General features: G+C 39.3%; 3 protein-coding genes across 14 annotated transcripts in view; 1 reads left to right on the top strand and 2 right to left on the bottom strand.

Annotated features, from left to right (window-relative positions):
• Positions 1-2: 2 nt before the first annotated feature.
• Uba5 (Ubiquitin-like activating enzyme 5) lies at positions 3-6,384 on the bottom strand. The gene is made up of 8 exons (XM_022814255.2): positions 6,030-6,384; positions 4,735-4,870; positions 4,408-4,491; positions 3,112-3,309; positions 2,652-2,884; positions 2,046-2,211; positions 1,095-1,259; positions 3-837 (listed from the first exon to the last, which is right to left on the bottom strand). The coding sequence occupies exons 1-8, from the start codon at positions 6,164-6,166 to the stop codon at positions 745-747; spliced, it is 1,212 nt and encodes a 403-aa protein (XP_022669990.1). The 5' UTR covers positions 6,167-6,384; the 3' UTR covers positions 3-744.
• A 721-nt stretch (positions 6,385-7,105) lies between these two features.
• On the bottom strand, positions 7,106-17,017 carry LOC111253958 (uncharacterized). 8 transcript variants are annotated; one of them, XM_086974899.1, is made up of 12 exons: positions 16,998-17,017; positions 15,144-15,281; positions 13,509-13,607; positions 12,586-12,797; positions 12,134-12,373; positions 11,559-11,661; positions 11,106-11,297; positions 9,957-10,580; positions 9,105-9,353; positions 8,544-8,663; positions 8,024-8,239; positions 7,106-7,675 (listed from the first exon to the last, which is right to left on the bottom strand). In XM_086974899.1, exons 2-12 carry the CDS (start codon positions 15,250-15,252, stop codon positions 7,533-7,535), a joined length of 2,307 nt encoding a protein of 768 aa, XP_086831025.1. In that variant the 5' UTR covers positions 15,253-15,281; positions 16,998-17,017; the 3' UTR covers positions 7,106-7,532. The 8 variants fall into 8 exon arrangements, with proteins under 8 accessions (XP_086831025.1, XP_022669986.1, XP_022669987.1 ...); XM_022814251.2 differs by lacking the exon at positions 16,998-17,017 and adding an exon at positions 15,596-15,755 and having other exon boundaries at positions 7,106-7,752; XM_022814252.2 differs by lacking the exon at positions 16,998-17,017 and adding an exon at positions 15,596-15,755 and having other exon boundaries at positions 7,106-7,746.
• Positions 16,039-21,063, top strand: part of LOC111254863 (phosphatidylinositol 3,4,5-trisphosphate 3-phosphatase TPTE2-like) — a 17,012-nt gene continuing 11,987 nt past the window's right edge. For 2 of the 5 annotated variants that reach the window (XM_022816170.2, XM_022816169.2), the window contains exon 1: positions 18,275-19,017. The gene's annotated coding sequence lies outside the window, so the exon portion shown is untranslated. Of the gene's footprint in view, positions 16,209-18,268; positions 19,018-21,063 lie in introns of those variants that run through there. The other 3 variants (XM_086974903.1, XM_086974902.1, XM_086974904.1) reach the window with 3 other exon arrangements.

The raw sequence follows: 21,063 nt of genomic DNA, 5'->3' as shown, positions 1-21,063 counted from the left end.
AATTGCTTGGTTTCCATTAACCTCTGTACGATAAGGGTTTATTTATTGAGAACAAGTATTTGTGGTAAATTATATATATATCGTTTATGATTTCTATAGTGAAAATACATTTTGTACAGACCGCCACCAGTTTGGCGTAGTTTGACAACTACATAGCACCTATTTTAATAGTTGGCAAATGAGTGATGACGCAATTAGTGAAAGCAAAATAGATCATATTTTTTAACAAATCATAAGAGCAATAGTAGTACTGAGTCTTCTTAAAAGTATTTTTTTAATTTCATTCCATTGGGTACTAAACACAGATGATCTGATAACGCAATTAAAAATGAATATATAGATTGGAGTACCATTATAGCTTATTTATGCGCGTAGTCAATCCACGTTTTTGTATAGACAATTTTGTCCCTTTGATGATTCAGCGCAGTAATATTACAGCAGTCGTCAACGCGAAAGCGACCATTTATCTTTGAAGGTGGATTGTTTGTTGTAATTTCAATATAGACATTCATCGCCAGATGAATGTCTATATTGAAAGCTCTGGAGAGCCACATGCACACCCGTGTGTAGGAAAAGGTCTTAAAAGACATTGATTGTTGTCATTCCTTGAGACATGAATATGAATGCCATATCCTTCGTTATAATTTTTTTTCCATAAAAAAGTACTTCAAAATAAAATATTGCTTTATTGTTTTGTCTAAACAAAGCAAAAATTATAAGTGCATATTATCTCGCCTAATCTAATTAGAGGGACTTCATTTGCTTCATTAGCTCGTCGAGGCTCGTGTCATCCGAGACGGCCACCTCATTGCCGAAGCTGCTGGCGCTCGTTGACGTCTGAAGAGGTGAAAAGAAATGAAAAGAAATAACATCGAACATTAAAGCGAGCGCATAGTTGACAAGTGTTTTCCGGAACTGTTGCGACGTTAACGTTTCATGGCACATTTTATTTAGTTTACGTTGCGAAACAGTCGGACCCTAATTTGAGACGAATTCATGTATAGAAAAAAAACAGCAGTACGTTTTACATGTTCTTCGTGTAAACAATGATTGCCGTATCTACTAACCTAAGTAGACAAATAAGTTAATCTTACCTCATGTTGTTGCTTCGGAACCGTGTAAGCGAGTTGGACACCTTGTGTGAGCTGTGGGGCAGTGGCATCTTCCTGTTTGTCCTCAACATCTTCATCAACCAAACAGATACCCCATTCGTTGTTCTCATGGACAATAACCTCCTGCTCAGTTGGAGCTGACGCCGCCTTTAAAGTCCAAAAGGGGAACAAGGTTCGAAAAATGATGCACCAATTTCACATCACATACTGGGGCAGTGTGTATTGAGAAAATACACCACGTTCATTCAATCGCATCAAGGTTACCAGGCTATATTATTTAATTTTTACCGGCATATTTGAACCCTGTTTTGATTTGCGATCGAACTATTGCAATGAATGTAAATTATAATTACTATTAATGTATTGCGTATAGCACTCAAATGACAGATTATATGTTGCTTTCCAGAAATGTTGCAGCGTTAATTGATATATTTTCTATTTACTTTATAAGGTGCTTAAATCGTTTATCTTTCGAGCTATTAAATCAACTCACGAAATTGTATTAGCCGTTATTTAAATCAAAGCCATTAAAGCTAAGACGCTAACTCGCACACATTATGACATCACAGAAGTCATGCAATCGTTGCCAGTGATTAAATTGAGATTAAAAAGGATGCATTACCAGCTACACAGAAGCACCGGGACGATTACTCTTTCATGATAACATACACTTTCCTTCAGATACTACATTAGGCACTCGTTTTCACATCCTTTTGCACTTCCTTGAATAATGATGTATAGTTTATTCTAAATACGATAAATTTATTCTCAATATATATTTTATCTTTTATTATCTGGCTGGTGAAGAATTGTAAAATGAATTTAATTTTTTAAATCTAAAAGTACCGATGCTATGGTTGAATTAGCACTTGATATGGAGAGCCTGGTTAAACGTAGACCTAATCTCTTTAACTAGCGGCTCTGTACCATTACCTGAGTTTGTTTATCGTCACGATTACTTTTCTCGTAGTCTCGCTGGCGGCTCCTGCAGAACGAATCGTCGCAATGCGGATTGGCCTTCATCGCCATCGTTGGGAAGAAATCTTGAAGGGCATTATAGCCCAGATAATGTGATACTGTTCCGAACTTGAGAAGAAATCTAACGTTGCATGTAAAGAAAAAACATAATGGCGATGGTCACTTCTGCGAAAGAAATGAAAAATAGTAGATAACAATTGTACATAGCAGCAAATCCAATGAGATTCAATGAGATAAAAGCAGAATAGGTACGTACAAATCGTCCTATATCCCGCGCCAACCGTTTTTAATTTTCGTTACGAAATAAATACCTAAGGGAATATGCATTCCTGAACTTGAGTTGTATGATCGAAAATAAATATATATCAGCATAAATTCTACTCTACGGTTTTTTTAGACACCACGGATCTTTCCAGAGGGGACATCACATTAATAAAAGTAGGTCATATGATTTGGAAATAAAAAGTAGTTATGCTGATGTATGAAGTGCGCAGTGGTATAAGATGTGACGTTCATATAATTTTATACGTTAATAACCGACTATTCCGTTGAATGGCTCACTTGAGAGTGTTCTGAACAAGCATTCCTGCGACAATACCCATCGTCGTCGGTAAACTCGCGGCACAAACTCCTTCCCGCTTAAGTGTTTTCTCGTCGATCTGGGCAGCCACGACAAGCGGAGGCGCACAGGCAAAACAAGCAGTTTCGCCCGGAATTACCAACTGAATGTGGCCAGATACCGCATTCTCGGAAACTCCACTTTCCATCCATGTTTGACCTAATTCATTGCAAGCCTGAAATAGCAGAATAATGATATATATATCATGCATTAGCACTGGACCTTTTCAGAACACAGAAAAGCGTACTTTTCGGGAAAACTATTATGCATAAGTTGATGAGGGCCTTGCGGACCTTTCGATGACTCAAATGAATAACCGAACTGGGTGTATTCGTTACGTATATATACTTAACATAAGGTGTACAGCAAAACATATGTACTATATACGTTGTTCACACGTACAGTGTTAATGGCCATTCGGGCTTCAAAATTGTCTACGCAACTGAGTACAAGGTCAACGGGCTTTCCCTCAACAAGTCCGCCGGTTCGCAGGACTTCCATGAAATGATTAAAGTTGTCGACTGTTGTGATATTATAGTTGTGAGTCTTTATTACCACATCAGGGTTAATCGACTGGAGAGTTCGGGCAGCTGCGTCTACCTGAAAACGATGGTTATTGATAGGTTATTTCTAGACTGCACGAAGAAAATGTAATAAATTTTTGAGTTGTGTATGATTTACAAACATCAATTTTTCGACCCGTTTACATATGGACTTACATAGTATCAGTGCCAAAGATATAATTTATTTGTGTCTGTGTACATAGTAAACAAATGAAGAAAACGATATTTTTAGAATACGTGAAAAAAACTAACCGTTTAACTAAATTGTATGTCAGTTGTGCTTATGTGTCATAAACCATTAACTACTTATCCTGAGAAAAGCTTCAGGGCGAAAAAAAATTACGAAAATAACGGTAAGGCGAGTCGTTTATTCGTCAAATTTGCTAGGGAATATTATTTCCACGGCATTGAGTAACTTACTGAGTTACCAACCTAATTATTAATCCTGTTTGTGATAGGTAAACGAATTAAATTATGGTATTCTATAAAACGATGGGTTAACGGAATCGCTCCGAACTACAGCGAAACAAAGATGCTAACACAGGATAATCAAAGATACCATTTAGACAGTTGCTACCCGAGTACCAACAGGCTCTTTGTGCGCTGTTGGGTGTCACATGATCTGGACTTCTTAATTGAAACGCTTATCCATAAAACAGGATACGGTTAATTTCAAGCAACACAATCCTGTAAGCTGCTTACGTTCAAGTGCAACAATCTAGACATGCGTACAATGGGGATATTGGAAAAAAAACAATAGTGGCAATTAAGGCCTTTCTATTTGTTACATTTAATATCTTATGCCAAATCTGTGTCACATCCTTGAGTATTTTCTGTTACAACATATTATATAGACTGTGGCAGTCCGAAGCTGCGTAGAGAATCCACGTTCCAAAAGCGCCCCACACCAATGTACTGACGCAAAGTTTAAGGATAGTACAACAAGAAAAGTATTTTATTTATGTATGCGTGTGATATGTATATTCATTGTTTGATTGCAAATAAAAAGCAATACGCACGTCAGGTCAGTATTTGCCATACATTCGTTGATTACCACGTGCTCCTACGTCAGATACGTGTTTGTTTTAATTGCCCGCTGAATACTACTGATACTAAATACTGATATTGTTCGCACCTTCGACATTCCAGCTTGATATGGTTGGAAGAACAACCGGTTCATATTTGCCATCTCTACTCTGTCGTAGTCGAACAGGATTAGCTGCAATATAGAACTCAGACGTGTAAGCATGTATACTTCTGTAAAAATGATGAAAAATGGGAAAATTGAGGATCGTATAACGGTTTGCTAACCTCATGGATAACATTCGTAAAGAAATAAAAGATGGCCTTTCTCTTTTATGAATTACGACTGGTCGTTTCCCACCAGAACTGAAATTTTGCAATACGTTCAATATATGTTTTAACTATTTTTCAGTGGCTTTTAGCAGCTGAACACACCCACCTTTCCGATACCACATCTGGTGAGCATTTCTGCAGTTACGCTACCAACTCCCCCAACGCCTGCAACGACGACCGTGTAACTTCGAATTGCCTCGTAGTTATCCACAATACCCATTCGCTTAAGAGCCATAAGACGACTAGAAGTCCATGAAAAGGACAAGGAAACGATTAATGTAATATTGCCGATGGGGACCTGTCAATTGTCTTTTGTCTCACATGTCCCTTTCATTCAGATAAACAACGCTAACGTTATTCAAAGTTGTTTATACGAAACAAAATTCCAATAAAGTAATTTTTACCAACTGCTTCAAGACAGGATCCAAGGCGGAAAGCTTTCATCGTAAACAGTCCGTTCCAGCGCTTCAGTTTTCTATTATATAATTCGTGCTTCGATTTTCACATTTAAATCAGGAAGCTTATAATCATGTTGTACCTAAAGTTAGCTGATTTAGCGCCAAACAGCTTGCGCTTTTTTTGCAGAGCAAAGAAATCTCATCATTATTCTTACTTCATAATATATTGATGATCCGTCTATTTTAGAAGTCTGTAAACCAATGACAACATTATATAAAAAAAACTATGGAGTACTGCTTTCTAGTTTCATACACCACTGTCGTTATGTTTGAAAAATAAAATTAATGTTTTTGGGCGTTTGAAATGCGAGATAGGTCGTTGATAGGAGTGCTGTCTGAAAACAGGGGTTTGCTAAATTTGAAAATCCAGTAAATGAAATTGATTCATATGGTGATAACTGGAAATTCTACACAACCATGCTTTCGAGTCACTACATTTACCTTCTATCATTGTATATATTGAATTGATTGATAATCAGGAGAACAACTATGCAATGTTGTGTAGCATTATACAACAAAAAGCCAAACAATAAAGTGTTTGGTTTCCATATGGTAAACAGTAAACTCTGAACGTTGTACGTTCAGTAACAAAGCTCCAACAGGTTGCACCCATTGGAGTTAGTAAGCAATTTTATAAATTGCATATCGATACTGAAATCATGAAAGGCCTCGACGAAGTGGCCGAGTACAAAGAAGGTGGGAATGTTTTGGTACACAAGTGTATTGCAGAACTGTGTTATGCGTTAAACAGCTGTTACTGCATACAGATAGAAAATACCAGCGTGATTCGTGCACGGAATAATGCGCATCTGAATACGACTGCATTGTATATACAAGTATGTAGTTAATCTGTATTAAATTCAATTTTCAAAACAAATATAGATTTGAGCCAGCGCTCACTTTTAACAGTGCTTGACTCTGCGGCGCCAACATTGATACTCACCTGTATGGATTAGAGTCGACTACCTCGGAACTCATTTGTTCGATTTTTTGTCGAGTTGGACCTTCTTTCTGTTCATACTGAGCCAGCTTCTTTTCCAACGAAGCCACCTGAGCTTGAAGAAATTCTACGGTTGCCATTTGGTCGCACAAAACAGAACGTTCGGATTGAACTGAATTACTGTTTGTATTATCCAATCTTACGTTGATTTACGCGTCACTATCTTCGCCAATTATTTATCACTTTACATTGTCCGGGACACAGCTGGTTGATTCGAATGCGGCGTCCGACTCGTCAGAGCAAACAGCTTTCAGCCCTGAAAGTACCCGGCAGTTTTCACAATGAGCCAGAAATGTTGAACACGTTGCAGACAGTGTCTTCAAAGCGCGCGCGCATTCAAAATTTCTTTGTCGCTCTAATAGAACACAAGGACCGGAGAGCATAGTAACTAGTCATGGATCATATCTCAAATGCGTTAAATACGTTTTCAGAAGTATGGAGTATTACGCTCGAAAAGTTTACCCAATTTTGAGTTGGCCATGATTAAGCCAGCTGTAATATTGACTTAAAGTCAACTTAACTATTCTATTCTCAGTCTATGAACTTCGTTAAATTTTGACTTTTTGCAAATTACAAGAATCGTTATTACTATTAGTATCAACGTAAGCATTATACTGTTGTTTAGAGAGATGTAGCGTGTTTAAGTACCAGTGAGCTGTTAACGCACATAGCTATATATCTAAATCATATTTTGCTTTAACGGAAAGTGTGAACAAGTGGCAGGTATTACGCTTATTTTACGCCCGTCCGGAAGCAGAGACATCGAGACTATTATTTGTTCAACTCCCCTCTTCTACGATCGCTGCCTTGTGAATAAATGACGAAGACAACACAGTTGTCCAAGGCTAATTTTAATGTTAACGCTAAATTCTAATATTGTCATTATGCAATGTCTGATCAAGCGCTTATCTCTCGTCTATCTGCCTGTACCTCTCGCGCACTCAAGCGACATTAATTCCTAACGGTAATCACTCGAACTACCTATCGCTTTGAAATATATCTGATAAAAAAGACACGTATTTCTTTCTTTTTATTTATAGGCTTAAATTAAGTTTTGTTAATTAGGATTTAAATTGTGCTGTTATTTTGACAATAGCGTCTCGCCAGTTACATGTGTATTAGTCGTACAATAGCTCCACATCAAAGTTGCGAGCACACGACTGAGTTATTCTTCTTTGATAATGACAAGCCGAGACAAAGAAGCAACAAGCAGAGGCTGAGTTTTTTAAATTAAAGGTAATTTTAATTTGAGTGATTTTAGCTGGAACAAATATATAATTTCCTTCGTATCTTCCTCGTAGCCGATCAGGACGAAGCGTTTAATCAAGAGTGAAGTCTAATAATCAACCAATTCATTTTCAAGTTGTGAAGAAACAACAAAGAAAATATTTGTACACGTTCATCGAATGTTACATGGTAGTTGAGTTCCAGGTCGGGATCCTAAAGCTACATAATTCTGAAAAGGTAAACTCTAGCGGAACTATAATTAATTCCATGATTATCAGTCAGCTGGCCTACGAGTAGTCGTTGTAACGGACTTTTTATTAGTTTTGAGACTCCGGTGAACGTCCGTGACAATCCTGGCTTCCCTGAAATCCCCAGGAGCTTTGGCTATTTGGCTGACTCAACGAGGTGGTGGGTTGTGGTAGACTTTGGAATCCTGAACCTCGACAACGTAGAAAGAACCAACAAGATCTATTGCGCTAACATTGTGAATACTTCACGTCAAAAAATATCAACAATTGAAAGAATACAGCGAAGAAATTACTTGACCATGAAAATAACTTCTAATTCAATTAATTTCAATTATTTGAATTAACTAAAATGATAACATCCTTACCTATATATATACTTGTATATATAAGTACATACGCATAATTGCGTACTGAATAGAAATCTTAAAAATTGTATATATATATATATATATATATATATACCTTCCTGAAATGACGGCTTAAATGGCCTTCGGGCAGGAACCGAAAATGTTGGTTTTGGACGTATCGGGGCGTGGGCCGTTAATGTTTTCGGCTTCTTATGGCTTGCATTGACTTGATCTATATTCGCTTGAATCTGTTTCGGAGCAGCTACAGCAGACTTCTGTGCAGCTTTAGGAGGGCTGTATTCGTCGCTCCGTCCGAGAGAATCAACTATACCTTAAATCGAGAGTTATTCGAAAAGTATAATCCACTGAAAATATAGAAATTTTATACATACATGTTTCTTTTTTTCTAAACAACAGATACGGAAAATTGTGCAGGTATTTGCAAAAGCGATTTTACAAACATCCACAATTAGCCGAGGCAACGTGCTAAAACACTAATCAATGTAATTGAATCGTAACATTATGTGGTTCTCCTTAAAACAAATATCAATTTTGTTACGAAGTTCGTCTTGCAGTTGACGTCGTTTGGTTCCTTGTTTATAGCTTCATGAACAGCATACTACAGATTAGCTTACCGGAGTCGCAGTCGGAGTCCGTCATCAGTTGAGCACATTTTGATTCAAATGTTGCTTCCAACCAGTCAACGGTATATGGGGATGGGCTTCGTCGACCACCTTGTGACGTGCGTCGGACTACTGAAAATTAAATTAGAAATATAATTACGTTTGGCGTTTTGCAGCGCAGTGGACGGCCGCGAATTTTTTGGGCTCGAAGCACCTTAAGGGCCCTTGAGTTCAATATAAAAATAGCAACCCATCTTTCTGGAAGTGAGCATGCGCACATCTGCGGCATTTAAAAGCTTTTTTGAACACTGGTTCAGCTCAGTATTGATACTGATAATGTCCGTAGACTGATTGGAGTTACGTCATGCCGTGTGTATTAGAGATTTAATTGAAGGCATGCCACCTACAAGCGTTCAGTTGATGCCTTGTACTTGTTTTTCATGCCTTTTGTTCATCGTCTTCAAGTTACATATCTAACACCTAGCGAATTGGTGTGATGCGACTGAATACAAATTGACCCACATAAAAAGGCTTATAAAACAATCCTAGAGTTGTTGCAACAATATCTTATACCTTTTTGTGGCTGTTGAGGAGGCATCGGCTGTCTAACTGGCGGGTCTGTCTCAACTCGAAACGGCATTTTTGGGGCCCGATTTTCGGCGAGTACCGGTTGTATGGGTTCATCTTGGATTGCCTTCTTGGGTGACTTCTCGGAATCTCGAATAATTCTATGAAAAGTTTGTTTGGTGGGAGCTACAAATAGCGATTTCTTGTTTCGGGGCATCGGATTAGCAGGCCGTTTTATCACTCCTTTTAGCTCACCTAAAATCAGAAAGCAAAAAGTGATTCGAGTATATATAGTTGACCTTCCACTTAATAATTATTATAGGCAAGATGACTCCGAAGCAAGTTGAAGCAAAATGTGAGATTGTTTCAAACTTTATAGTAAGGATGTATGAACGCGTGTTTTAGGTCAAGGTGTTGTATTGTAGGTTATAGGGAGCTCAGCTTTTTTTTTGAAGCAAAAAGATGCCAGAGTGCTTCATACAGAGCATCGCGCTCGTGAATATGAGCTAATACGTGCAAATAAACCAAACATTATAATAAACCTGGTATGTGATAATGAATTATTTTTTAAACTGCATGACACTTCAGTCGTATCGAACTAGTTTGACCCTCCTTCAGATAAATATGGGATTCACTGTAAGCGGTGCCATTTATAGCAAAATTAAAATAATCGAGTGAGGAGCGGTAGTCTGCACAAATATGTATTTGGTCCTTCGTACAAGAATACGTGTCATCTTCATGTGTAGCATCGGTCTGATGATCTTATATCGCAGTTACCAAAGTGCATAATTGGCTATTGCTCTTACACTAATTAGTATATAAACATTTCGATGTAGCTGACGCACTAAAACACCTCACCTTCTTGTGTTTGTGGAGTATCAGTTCTTTTTATTTCTGGAAAATTTTCCGCAGTTGGAGGAGCCTCTTTTACACTGCAAGATTCGGAAGGGAGCGACTTTTTCAGTCGCTTTTGGACCTTTTGGGTCTCGTTATCAACTTCAGATAATGCCTTTTGGCTGGGCGGCATATTTTGAGATTTCATGGATTTCTGGGCCACTGTAGCAGTTTTCTTCAGAGCCGCATGTGCACGAGCTTCTTCTTCGTTGTAAGTATTAGAGTCGATCACCTCTTTGGCTAGCTTCTGAATTATTGATGTCTCTTCATCAACTTCAGATAGTATATCCCGATCGAGGGGTGCATATTGAGATTTCATAGGTTTCAGTGCTATCGCAGGAGCTTTCTTGGTACCCACATGGGTAGGAATCTCTCTTACACTGCCGCTTTCAAAGACAATCGCCTTTTTGTGTAAATTTTGAACCTTTAGGGTCAGTTTATCAACCTTGGGTGGTATTTTCTCATCGGGAGGTACGCATTGACATCTCAGTTCTGTCGCGGCAATTTTTTTGGCACCCTCGTGGGCAGATTGTACAACCTGAGGTTTCCCCATTCTCTGATCGAGAGTATTAAGGTGCTTTGTTACTCCTGTTATGCCACAAAGGTACATATAAAAGCTTTTGGTTAACATTCACGAGCATAGATTATTCAAGAAAAGTCGCATTGCATCCTCATCATAACGTTGACTCTCATACATCTACTCAGTAATTGCTCATCTATAAGTACTTAACTAACTGTTCTATTTCCAAGTACATTAACTATTTTTTGCTCGAGAAATTGATAAAATGCGAAGCCTAAGACTTGTTCCACTTAAAGATGAAAAGTCGATATCGATTGTAATAGTTTTTAAAATATATGGCACGAAAGTCACCCATTAAATAATTACTTATCATGTTTATGATTAGATTTTAGAGAACAAAAACCATTTAAACATTTAATAAACAACAATTAAATCAATACGTTAGATCTTTTCCTTTGTTTGTTCCGGCAAATACATCTGATATGAATAATGCACCTGTTAGACAAACGTTGTTGCTAAAAACTGCTAATGATCTGAAGATTATCTCATTTCTTCCTATGGGTATATGCAGATCAGTGTCACTATCCACCGACCTTCTGTTAAGTGATGTACAAAACTGGGCTGTTGTTGTCGTACAAGCTCCTTGGAGTTACGGAATGCCTTCCTTTTAGTTTGGCTGACGGTGGATACGTTCTTTCTTATCTGCTTAGGTTTTTCTATTTCCTTGAAAGTCGCTAGACGCGGTCGCTTTTTAGCTGGCAGCTGAGACTTTGTTTGGACCGTTTCTGTTTCGCGGATTTCATCGAAATCAAGACAAAGAAATATCATAAGCTTAATGAGGCGTATCCCCTTTTGATGGTTGTGTGCTTCATAGAAGGACGAGAACTGTGAAGAACATTGCTTAATAAGTAGTAAAGCATTGTGTTCATCTCTCTCTCTCTCTCTCTCTCTCTCTCTCTCTCTCTCTCTCTCTCTCTCTCTCTCTCTCTCTCCCTATCTATATATATATATATATATATATCTCAATGTTTAAAGTGGAAACATACGTTCTGAAGAACTCAATGATAACTCAATAGGTGCTCCATTGGAAGCTCCATTCGCGATGTAATCGGCACTGTCTGACATTTCCAATAAACCACGTTGACGAGCCTTCGATAAAAAAAATGGGGCTATGTTAAAACTATGTGTTAAATAAATAGAAAGAACTAAGGCTTAAGTAAACAATAGGCCAAAGGATTGCATATTTTTATGAAGGCACTAGAAGTAGTAAGTGTCAAGCTAGATTGTATATAATGATGCTAAAAACGCCTGTTATGTTAAATATAGTCACGTGGAGAACATGTCAGCCCTGGGCATACTTTAAGGAAAACTTCGTACACTTCATGCTGGTCGTTTACAAGCCGTTCTCTGAAATGCTTTGTATCGTCTGGCATAACTGGCTTGCGTAACAATAGATTCGAAAGCTAAACGAAGTTGATTCTCAAGCAGATAGCCGATTTCTTGAAAAATACAACCGCACAACAATGGAATATTACCGAGTACTAATCTCAATTAATTTCCCCGAGCATAGTAAAACATCGGCTTTCATTACTTTGTGTATGTTAAACTATTTGTCACTTACAACGTACGCAACGAAGGAGAAAAGCTCTAATCGATCTCTGATATCGCCCGTTCGAAGTGCGTTTCGAGCACGCTCGATCGCTTCCGTCATTAGACGGGCCCTTTTGGGAACTTTTCTCACGCACTTTTGCTGCTGGTATCGGAGCAATTCCGAAGGATCGTCTTTGAATCGGATAATTTTGTTGGCACTTACCCAGCCGCCGGTTCGAAACGTATCTAAAAACGTGACGTGGTAAGCGATCTGAAATGTTTTTAAAGATAGCTATTATGTTTTTTGCGCAAACTTGCCCAACTTGGCCAATAGATTCGTAACATTTCTCAGACTTAGAAATCAGACTAAGCAAGGATTAGTAAGCATGCGTGTACGTACAATTCGTCTAGCCGTTTTTATTTAAAAGCATATAATGAATCATTTTGCCGAAGCTTCATTATATAGCAATGAAGCGTTCTTACCGGCCTACTTTCGGAACTTCGATTGACGTCAAGTAAGAAGAACTGCGAACGTCGGTCATGGCCATCTTCTATAAGAGCTGGCCACCAGACGAACCCCACGCCAATCGAGTCTTTTTCTTTTTGTGCCCAAACAATATTTCCGGGGAAGAACTCCGGGTGATAGAACAGACCATCCACACCTGGATCACTTGCGCTACCGCAGTGTTTCTTTACTAAATGTATATAAGATAGGTGCGTGTTAGTTTATTCTGCTGATGAAGGAAATTCAACTTGTACATTCTCAGATCCAGTTCACGTAGGGCTATTGCTCCATATACGCTTCGTATAACGACTACTTGAAAAATATAATTGCATAAGTGGTCTAGATCATTAAATTTCTGCCGAGTTTGCAGCTCGATGCTCGCAAGATGGTATTCGATAATAGACGACTTATCGAAACACAATTTGCTTAGGTACATTAAGCACGGTACCACGCCCAAGCTGGAGGTGACTAAAATTATGTAATTAACTTGGTCAGTGACTTGCGTACACACATAGTGTTTTGGGTGACGCCATGATAAGGCGTATTCCAACAACTGATAACTACGGTAATTATGGAATCTCTTTATTCTGATAATGCTACGCTAAGTATTACGTCTACATAAGATTAGAGAATATTCGATTAATCTATATGAAAGTGACATACGAGCACAAAGTATTGTGTCCCAAAAACTCTGACAGATCATTAACAGAAGTGTTCTACTTTAGGGGCCCCGAACTTCTTTCCCTATATTAAGACTTACGAATGGTATCGCGCCAATAAAGCGTAGACCCAAAAAAGCTAAATTAACGAAGTGCACTTCATTCGAGCGTTCCTCGCCATGCAAGGCGAACTGTTTTTTAGACTCTGTCTTACATGGTTTAAGAGGTTTGCAAGTGCTTACCTTCGGAGCAGTAAAAATCCCTCTCAGCGTACACCACGGGATCTTTAGCTGAGAGCACATGACGCCACGAATCGCAGCGATCGCATTGGACCCACAAGCCTAAACAAAAATGAGGCCATTATCTCATCTCGAAAATGAGCTTGAGTACATTGGGCTGGTCCTTATATGCGCTGTAGCGCTATAACAATGATCATACAAAATAGATCGAGCTCTAACTCGGAATACTGATCGAATCATCTTTGTACTTATAGCAGCATCTTGATCGTTAACAATATGGCAACGCTGGTAGCACTTCATAGAAATGCACGTAATGAAATTTTTCAAAATGTTAATATTATAGTAGGTTTCTTGATGAACTTGAGAAGTTTTCGCTGAAAGGCAACAGGTTGTTGTTAGATGCAGAGCGTGCTGCTCATTAGAAACGCTGGTACTTTTCTCGAAGATGAGAGCCGCCACTATTCTAAATAATGCCTGTGTCTGCTCACTGAAGTCAAAACACTGAGTACAAAATTGCAGATAGTCTTAAAAGAAAGTGCCGCATTTATTCATTACGGAAGCAATTTAATTTAATTAAGTAATTTAATTTTAATAATAATTCGTGTCGCCCTCGAATCTTTTTTTGATTAATCAATCTGCAATGTAGTCGAGGCAATTCTGCTTTGATAATGTGTGAGAAAGTGCTCAAAGTTGACTCACTCTTTACGGGCGTTTTAGCGTGGGCCTGTACTGCTAAACACTTAGATTATGTACTTACTAGGTGTTATTTGAATACTGCTGGTTACAAAAGTTAGAAATTAATATGTCGAAGTCGTGACGTTATCGTACAGTGATGTTTATGAGTCGATCTGACGGCTGTTGATAAATGACGTTTCTATGTAAAGGATCGCGCCCATCTCTCGGCGGTGATCGCAGTTTAGCATCGACGCGCTGAGCTCATTCACTACGATTTTCGACTTTGCCCCATTTATCACTTACCAATACCAAGTTTAATGTTACGCATGTGCTCATGTAATATGCATGTGAGCATACGAACTTCGATCTCTACAAGCACGTTCGACAAGTGTATAGATATAGAATAGTAAACTTGAACGGTCATCATTGAATGGTCATTGTAGTTACAAGAAACGGTATTACTTCGTAGGAGTATAATAGGTTAAACTGTCACTGAATAATCAAGCGTTAAACCCCAACAGCTTTTAGTTTTATTGGAATGATCCGTTCACACATTAGATATACTTAATATAGCTGAAGTTTTTGTTAGTATGCTGATAATGGGCAAATTGCCATACAGCCACTTCAGGACTATTAGTCCCTTCATCCCGTCAATTTCCGTAGTAGCAAAGTGGTGATGTATGGGAGAAAACACAGGGATAGGTTAAAGTCTAGGTTCAAATTCAGGTGCACACACACTTGTTTCAAGCTGGAAGCCAGCCGTGTGAAGCAATGGCTGACGCCTTAATTACCCTGCGTGAAGCATAAAAACTTATTAGTCGCTTAACTCGGTGACTTGTTTTTTAGCAAATTCCATCAGTTAGTGATAATCGATAGGTGCTAAAACTGGGCAGTGACAACTCGACTATGAATAGCAAATGGATGCGCTCAAAAATTGCGTTCTGAACATCGTAGTGATCGTACCTTCAATGTCTTTATGAAGTCGAAAATCCAGTAGCGATAAGGCAGTATCGCTGGTCTCTGCAACGGTACAGTCCTTAATCACATTCACCAAAGTCTCTGCAGTATTCATGACGAGGCGGGTCTCTGATAATCAGCTATCTGAAAAAGGCATGTGTCAAAAAAGTCGCTTATTTACCGCACTTTGCCCTCGAGAACTCGATGGAACTCGAGTAAGGAAAAAGGAGGTCTTCATCAAAGGCCAGTATAAAGCCTTCGTGCTTCAGGCTTCATGAGAACCAGTCGTACGACAATAACTAAGCTGTTAACAACAAAATGTGTAGTTGATAAAGCTGGCTTTTTTCTTTGGTAACTACGTGATCTCGAACAGTTCAGCGAACGTTCGCACTATCCCGTACATCGGGAATCTCGTAGGCAATTTATGAAGAAAACACGGTTCCTTTGAACCCTCTTACCAAGCAGATTGAGTCAGAACGGGTGAGTGCTTCCTGCGTACGTAAGTTAATCGAAGAAGTAAACTCTTCCTCTTAATACACAATTGGTCTCAGCACCGCACACCACGAGACTGCCGTCGGAAGAATATGCATGTAAATAAGTGATACTGTGCAACGTGTATTCTGTAGGGCATCATTTTGACATGGGTACGTGATGTGACCGTGGCCAGTTAAATGATATGATGAATAACTCACAAAAACCGAGTATCGCTATCCTTTACAAATGTCGCATACATATTCAATATGTCGGCTATCATTGTACGATTTTTTCAATGCAGCTTGTCATTGCTGTGCTCAAAGATTGTGTTGCTTAGGGACGCAGTGATAGAGATCTAACACACGCGGGGAACGGGGTTGGGCGTGGCGACGCTGCGGAAACAACTTCAACTGTTATTTTTAAGAGCATTAAAAAGTTAGCAGGCAAATGGCGGCCAAGTAATCCTCAAGCTTGAGAAAGCCGATAGTCGCTTGAGGAAATGGCCTCATACGCAGATCAGAAAACGAGCTATGTGCATAAAACCGCTATCTTTGTATATATAAGGCTATAATATAACTTCCACGACGTTATAGTCAGGTTAGTAAAATGTTTGGTTGCGTTTAAAACGGGGCGTCCTATCGTGTTCGAGTACTTTCTAATTGACAAGAGCTTTATGCGCTAATCTTTCAATTCCCTATTCCTATTCGCTTGGTTTACTAATGCTAGACGATCGAGAATTTTTTATCAGTCTAGATACCCTGTTGTTTTTCAGGCGCGAAATGATTTTAACAATATAGCTCTGTTTTCTCAACTGGTATAAAAATTCTAGCGACGATCATCCTGGATTTTAATCATCTAGATGATCCTAAGATTTTTATTCTCTTCCTTTATAGGCACTTTCAGTTGATGCGTTAGTAGATTCTATGAATTTACTTTTTCAGTATATGTCATTCGCAGCAATTTAGATGATATACTAAACGGATATAGATTGAATTCACCGGCATAATTTTACAATCACTGCATAAACGTTTTGGACGCAATCACTGATTTTCAAAACTTACCTGCCCTCTCATTGGATATAAGCAAAATTTGCCCATTTAATATTTTCGAGCCGGAAATCTCATCTATTCACCGTTAAAAAAAATGGCTGTATTGAAATTACTCTATGAGTAATCTAACAAGTAGCGGAGGCAGAATTAGACAGAATTTAAATTTATCTATGACGACAAAGAACGACGCAAGATACTACTAAAAAATGTGACATACATCGTGTCGTCTAAACTCGAACAACATTTTTTTCACTGCCAATATTTGTCGTCACTAAACGGTGACAGAAGCTGCTTCCTATATCAAATGACCCAGCGAGAATTGAACTTGCAAAGTTACCATGTGTGTAGGTGCGTGCCTGCGTCCATGAAATTGAAGCCGTCTCAAAAATATATTGACTGTATACCTCGTACTGAGTTCTAAAAATTAATGAATAATCGTGATCGTGAGCGATGTTCGAAATTAAGCGCGTTATTGACACGTGTCGATGAGTGTCCACTTCAATGTTTCATGACAGGCTGTGTCATTTGCATAGTGCAGCAGCCGTTGAATGTGCTAAACAATGATACCAGGCAACGTTATAGAGAAATTCCCCAAATGCCGAAGAATGAAACCATTGTGGAATATGAAACGCTCGATGCTGGAGATGACCGTCGAAGGGCTGACGTTGATAGCCCTGCATTTGCTTAAAGTTCGGAGCTTTTTGAAATATACCGACCCTGCAGAAATGTCTATACGTATCTAAAATGCATATAAAATGACTGACTTAATCGACAAAGCGACGTAGTAAAGCTGGATCTAACCTTTTCCCTATAAATTGTTTAGTACGGTTCAACTGCAAAGCATAGTATTTATTTGTCAGAATCCAGAAATGCTGAAGCAACTATTAGAAATATTGAGCTTGTCAGCGTAAAAGGTCAAGTGTAATTTGTTGATGGGATTTCTGTGCATCGTCTTTAGGTAGCGACGACATCATGATTAGGTTGGAATGCCTGTCGGGCACACTTCCACCATCCTTTCCACATTCTTGACTTTTTTAAATGGCGGTTCCTTATTTCTTACATATATATATTTTTTTAAATCATATTTTCTGATGCCCCACTCGGGGGATCAGTTGTGAACATTGTCTAATGACAAGACCATTGATTTTAGTATCTGTCATGTTTTGTGCCAGAGTCTCATAAAAAAAGAGCAACGTATGCGCTTCACAATACGACCACGCCATCAAGTCTAGCAATTGGCTACAGCCGTATATGTCCTGTCATCGCGTTTTATGCATTTGGCTTCAACACGAAATTCTACGCGTAACAAGTCTTTATTGGAAAAATATCACCCTCGATGCTTGGCGTTTTCCGTCCTCAAATTCTCTCAATTTGTGTCTCATTGCAACTTAGCCGACTTCATTTGCTCCTCCACTTCGAATTGCCTAACCGATCATTATCGTTGCCGCCGCCACCACCGTTAACAATTATTGAGCTTATTATCACATGTTGTTTCATGCTAATACCGTGGCGCCATCTGGTGGCAGCCAACACAACTAGCGCCATGACAATAACGTTTCCGTTAGTTCTGTATGCACCCCTTGTCCATCCCGTTGCCGTCTGTTGGTTTCCCTATCAGTCGGCAGTCGTTATCGATCGTTGTTCGTTCATTTGTAGATAACAAAAGCCACCAGTCGCGGATGTAGAAGTCGCAGCAGTATACGCCGCATTTGATTCCCCCTTGTCTATGCGGTTTCTTCGCTCCTTTACCCTTTCCCGTTTATCTGCGTAAATGCATGTGAGTGGGGGTTGTGTGTATGCGTGTGTCAGCAATAGTGTGTGCGGCGCCGCGACTCCAGCTGCTGCTGTCCTAGGGAAACCAGTACGTTGGACGGTGCCAACGACAACTACAGCTGCGGCTGCGATGCCGATGACGGTGGTTATAGCAGTGGCCGGGATGGACTAGCAGCGGCCAAACACCATTTAAAGCGGCCGTGCCTGTCAGTGGAACTAGAAGCAAAGAAGTGTTCCTGATGATGTTCGAGTTGGTATTGATGTTGTCGCTGACACTGTTGAGGCTGCGACGGCCAGAAGCAGGCAGTAGTGGGGGGTGCCGGTGACTGGAGAGTGGAGTACCGCAAGGTACCCCAGGAAATCGCTGACGCCGATTCAACAAAGCTACAATTGGCAGGAGTAGGAGGTATTACGTTTATGCGAAAGGATCATATTTCTTTGATTTGATGCATACACAGAGAGTGCCCGTGTTAGCAAAAACCTAACAGCGTTTGAAAGCGTCAACGACAGTTGACGCATTGGAGAATGACAGAGAACTACCGGAGTAGTACGCAGCATTATTTACTGCCAGCTTACGAAACAGGGTAAGTTGACTTAGCCTCTGCCTTTTGCTACTGTAGGTGGATATATATATAATAAGCAGGTTATGAGGTGGACTATAAAGATTATTGGTTGAAGTGGTATTGCTGCCATCATCGATCTTCAGTCCGGTTCTTTGAAAGTAGACGCTTCAGGACAATGGCCCATGCTTCCTATTTTCCTTTACCGAAAGCTCGTCACGACGCTGTAACGCGATTTGGTGATCAACTTCAACTTCTTTGCTAGTTGCATTGGTCGCTCAGTCCCGAAATGGGCACAGCGGTTGTTTTGGTGGATGAGTATAATAGATGGTCTTTGTGTGCGTGAGGTGATGCAGCGGTTCGTCTAGGTATTCCATCCAGCTAACGGGTTCCCGGAAAATTCTAACGATAGAAACGAAAAAACACGCTCAGTTACGTTCGATGTGCATGAAACACACGCCAAACAACGGTATAATATAAACGGAATACGAGCCACACCTGAAGACAATGATTATGCATAAGATTATTGATCGCTAATGAATATATACGTGATATGTCATATAACTATACAAAGAGGACATTACAAGGTATTTAATTCGATTTGGCTTCATATGGATGTCAGCTAGCAAGATGCTGACAAATATTCGATCTTTTAAATAAAACTACTCGACGATTCGTACACCCAACGATCATACGCTACTAGTGTAAGCTTCACATATGAGTCTAGTTAATTACATAGCTTTCCCTAGACGTCTGGCTCGGGCTTGCTTCTAATTACTAATATTTTGATACCAAGATATACATTTGCTTGTTGTTTATCTGTTTGTTAGCCCGGCCCAACACTCATGAATGATTCGCTTGTATTCCTCGAGTCTCATGGGAGACGTTATAAGTTTTTCAGTACGCGAATAACAGGACATAGGGAAAGCATTCAGAACTTCAACGACACACGTCTTCGCTTTGAAGGCAGCACAACTAGCAGAATTGTCAAACAATGAGACATTGTATATAAATATGTCAGAATTGGTTGGATGGCTTCTTTTTTTTAGCGTTACCGCTGGAACTCTACGGGTCGAAGGTAGCGATCGACGTTACCTCTCGCCCGAAATCTCTATTCTATTCTCCCAGGGAATTTTCTATATTCCGTTCATAGGACTGGCTTTGTTTCGAAATAATTAAAAAAAAAACTAGTTTATCTGTGTATCTGTAGACGTATGTTAATTTTACGATTGTTGCCGCGGTATAACGTAGGTAAGGAGCTTGACTGTAGAATAGACTATTATAGAACAAAAAGGAAGGTGTTAAATGGGAACGCGTCCATTTAGCCACAGATGTCTGTCTTCGAGGATACGTACGTGTATAATAGAAGTGGTACCTTCCAACGAAAAAGTGACAACAGACGGGAAATTGAAAGTGCCTAAATTGGTGCCGGCGCACTATAATGATGTTCACTTCAGAAGTTCGTAACCTGTATTCGTCGTAGTCTAACGGTCATAAAACAAAAAGAACGCTACGGTCTAGAACGACATTTTGCAAAGTCGTCACTTGAGTTACCCAAATACCTATATATATATTAGACACGCTTGAAAAATTAGTCAGTTAGTTAGCGTAAAATTAAAAGAAGTCATCTATATATAAGGGGAAGCACATAGCGATTACTTTATTCACATTACATTAGCAATAGTCGTTGTGTGTTGGGGGTAAGCTATTTCCCACCATTTTTCTTTTTTTTTTTTTTGATGATCTCTATCCAACGTGCTATGCAACATCTGTGTATGCGGCGTCCGCTAAACAATATCTTTAGTGCTAGTTATTGAATAGCCAATGTAATAAGTTGTGTACACTCGCGGAGTCCATTTTTTGTCTGATATTGATAGGTAAATACGAGCTAATTGATTACTTTTGGGCGATGTGCAACTCAAAAGGGTGTCGTTTTGTATTCATAGTTCGGATGAGATTGATCGTATCGGAGCACTTTTAAGCTCATAATATCTCATGTTTCCGGATCGATAGAATATAACCGGATTAGTGTATTAAATACATTCGGAATGAGGCGGCAGTTTCTGTGTT

The sequence above is a fragment of the Varroa destructor genome, unplaced genomic scaffold, assembly GCF_002443255.2.
Source record: "Varroa destructor unplaced genomic scaffold, Vdes_3.0 BEIS01000007.1, whole genome shotgun sequence".
NCBI classification, from domain to species: domain Eukaryota; kingdom Metazoa; phylum Arthropoda; class Arachnida; order Mesostigmata; family Varroidae; genus Varroa; species Varroa destructor.
Note: the sequence above shows the minus strand (reverse complement) of the source record. Positions and strands in the feature narration are given on the sequence as shown.

What these genes read in the sequence shown, in the direction of transcription:
- Uba5 (XM_022814255.2), bottom strand. Translation starts at nt 6,166, where the DNA reads ATGGCAACCGTAGAATTTCTTCAAGCTCAGGTGGCTTCGTTGGAAAAG. An exon ending in ATCAAGCTGGAATGTCGAAG is followed by an intron (nt 3,310 to 4,407) that starts GTGCGAACAATA and finishes CATCGTTTTCAG; the next exon opens with GTAGACGCAGCTGCCCGAAC. An exon ending in CTTGTTCAGAACACTCTCAA is followed by an intron (nt 2,212 to 2,651) that starts GTGAGCCATTCA and finishes ATGCAACGTTAG; the next exon opens with ATTTCTTCTCAAGTTCGGAA.
- LOC111253958 (XM_086974899.1), bottom strand. Translation starts at nt 15,252, where the DNA reads ATGAATACTGCAGAGACTTTGGTGAATGTGATTAAGGACTGTACCGTT. An exon ending in GAAGTTCCGAAAGTAGGCCG is followed by an intron (nt 12,374 to 12,585) that starts GTAAGAACGCTT and finishes AAAACATTTCAG; the next exon opens with ATCGCTTACCACGTCACGTT. An exon ending in TCCTCAACAGCCACAAAAAG is followed by an intron (nt 8,664 to 9,104) that starts GTATAAGATATT and finishes TTTAATTTTCAG; the next exon opens with TAGTCCGACGCACGTCACAA.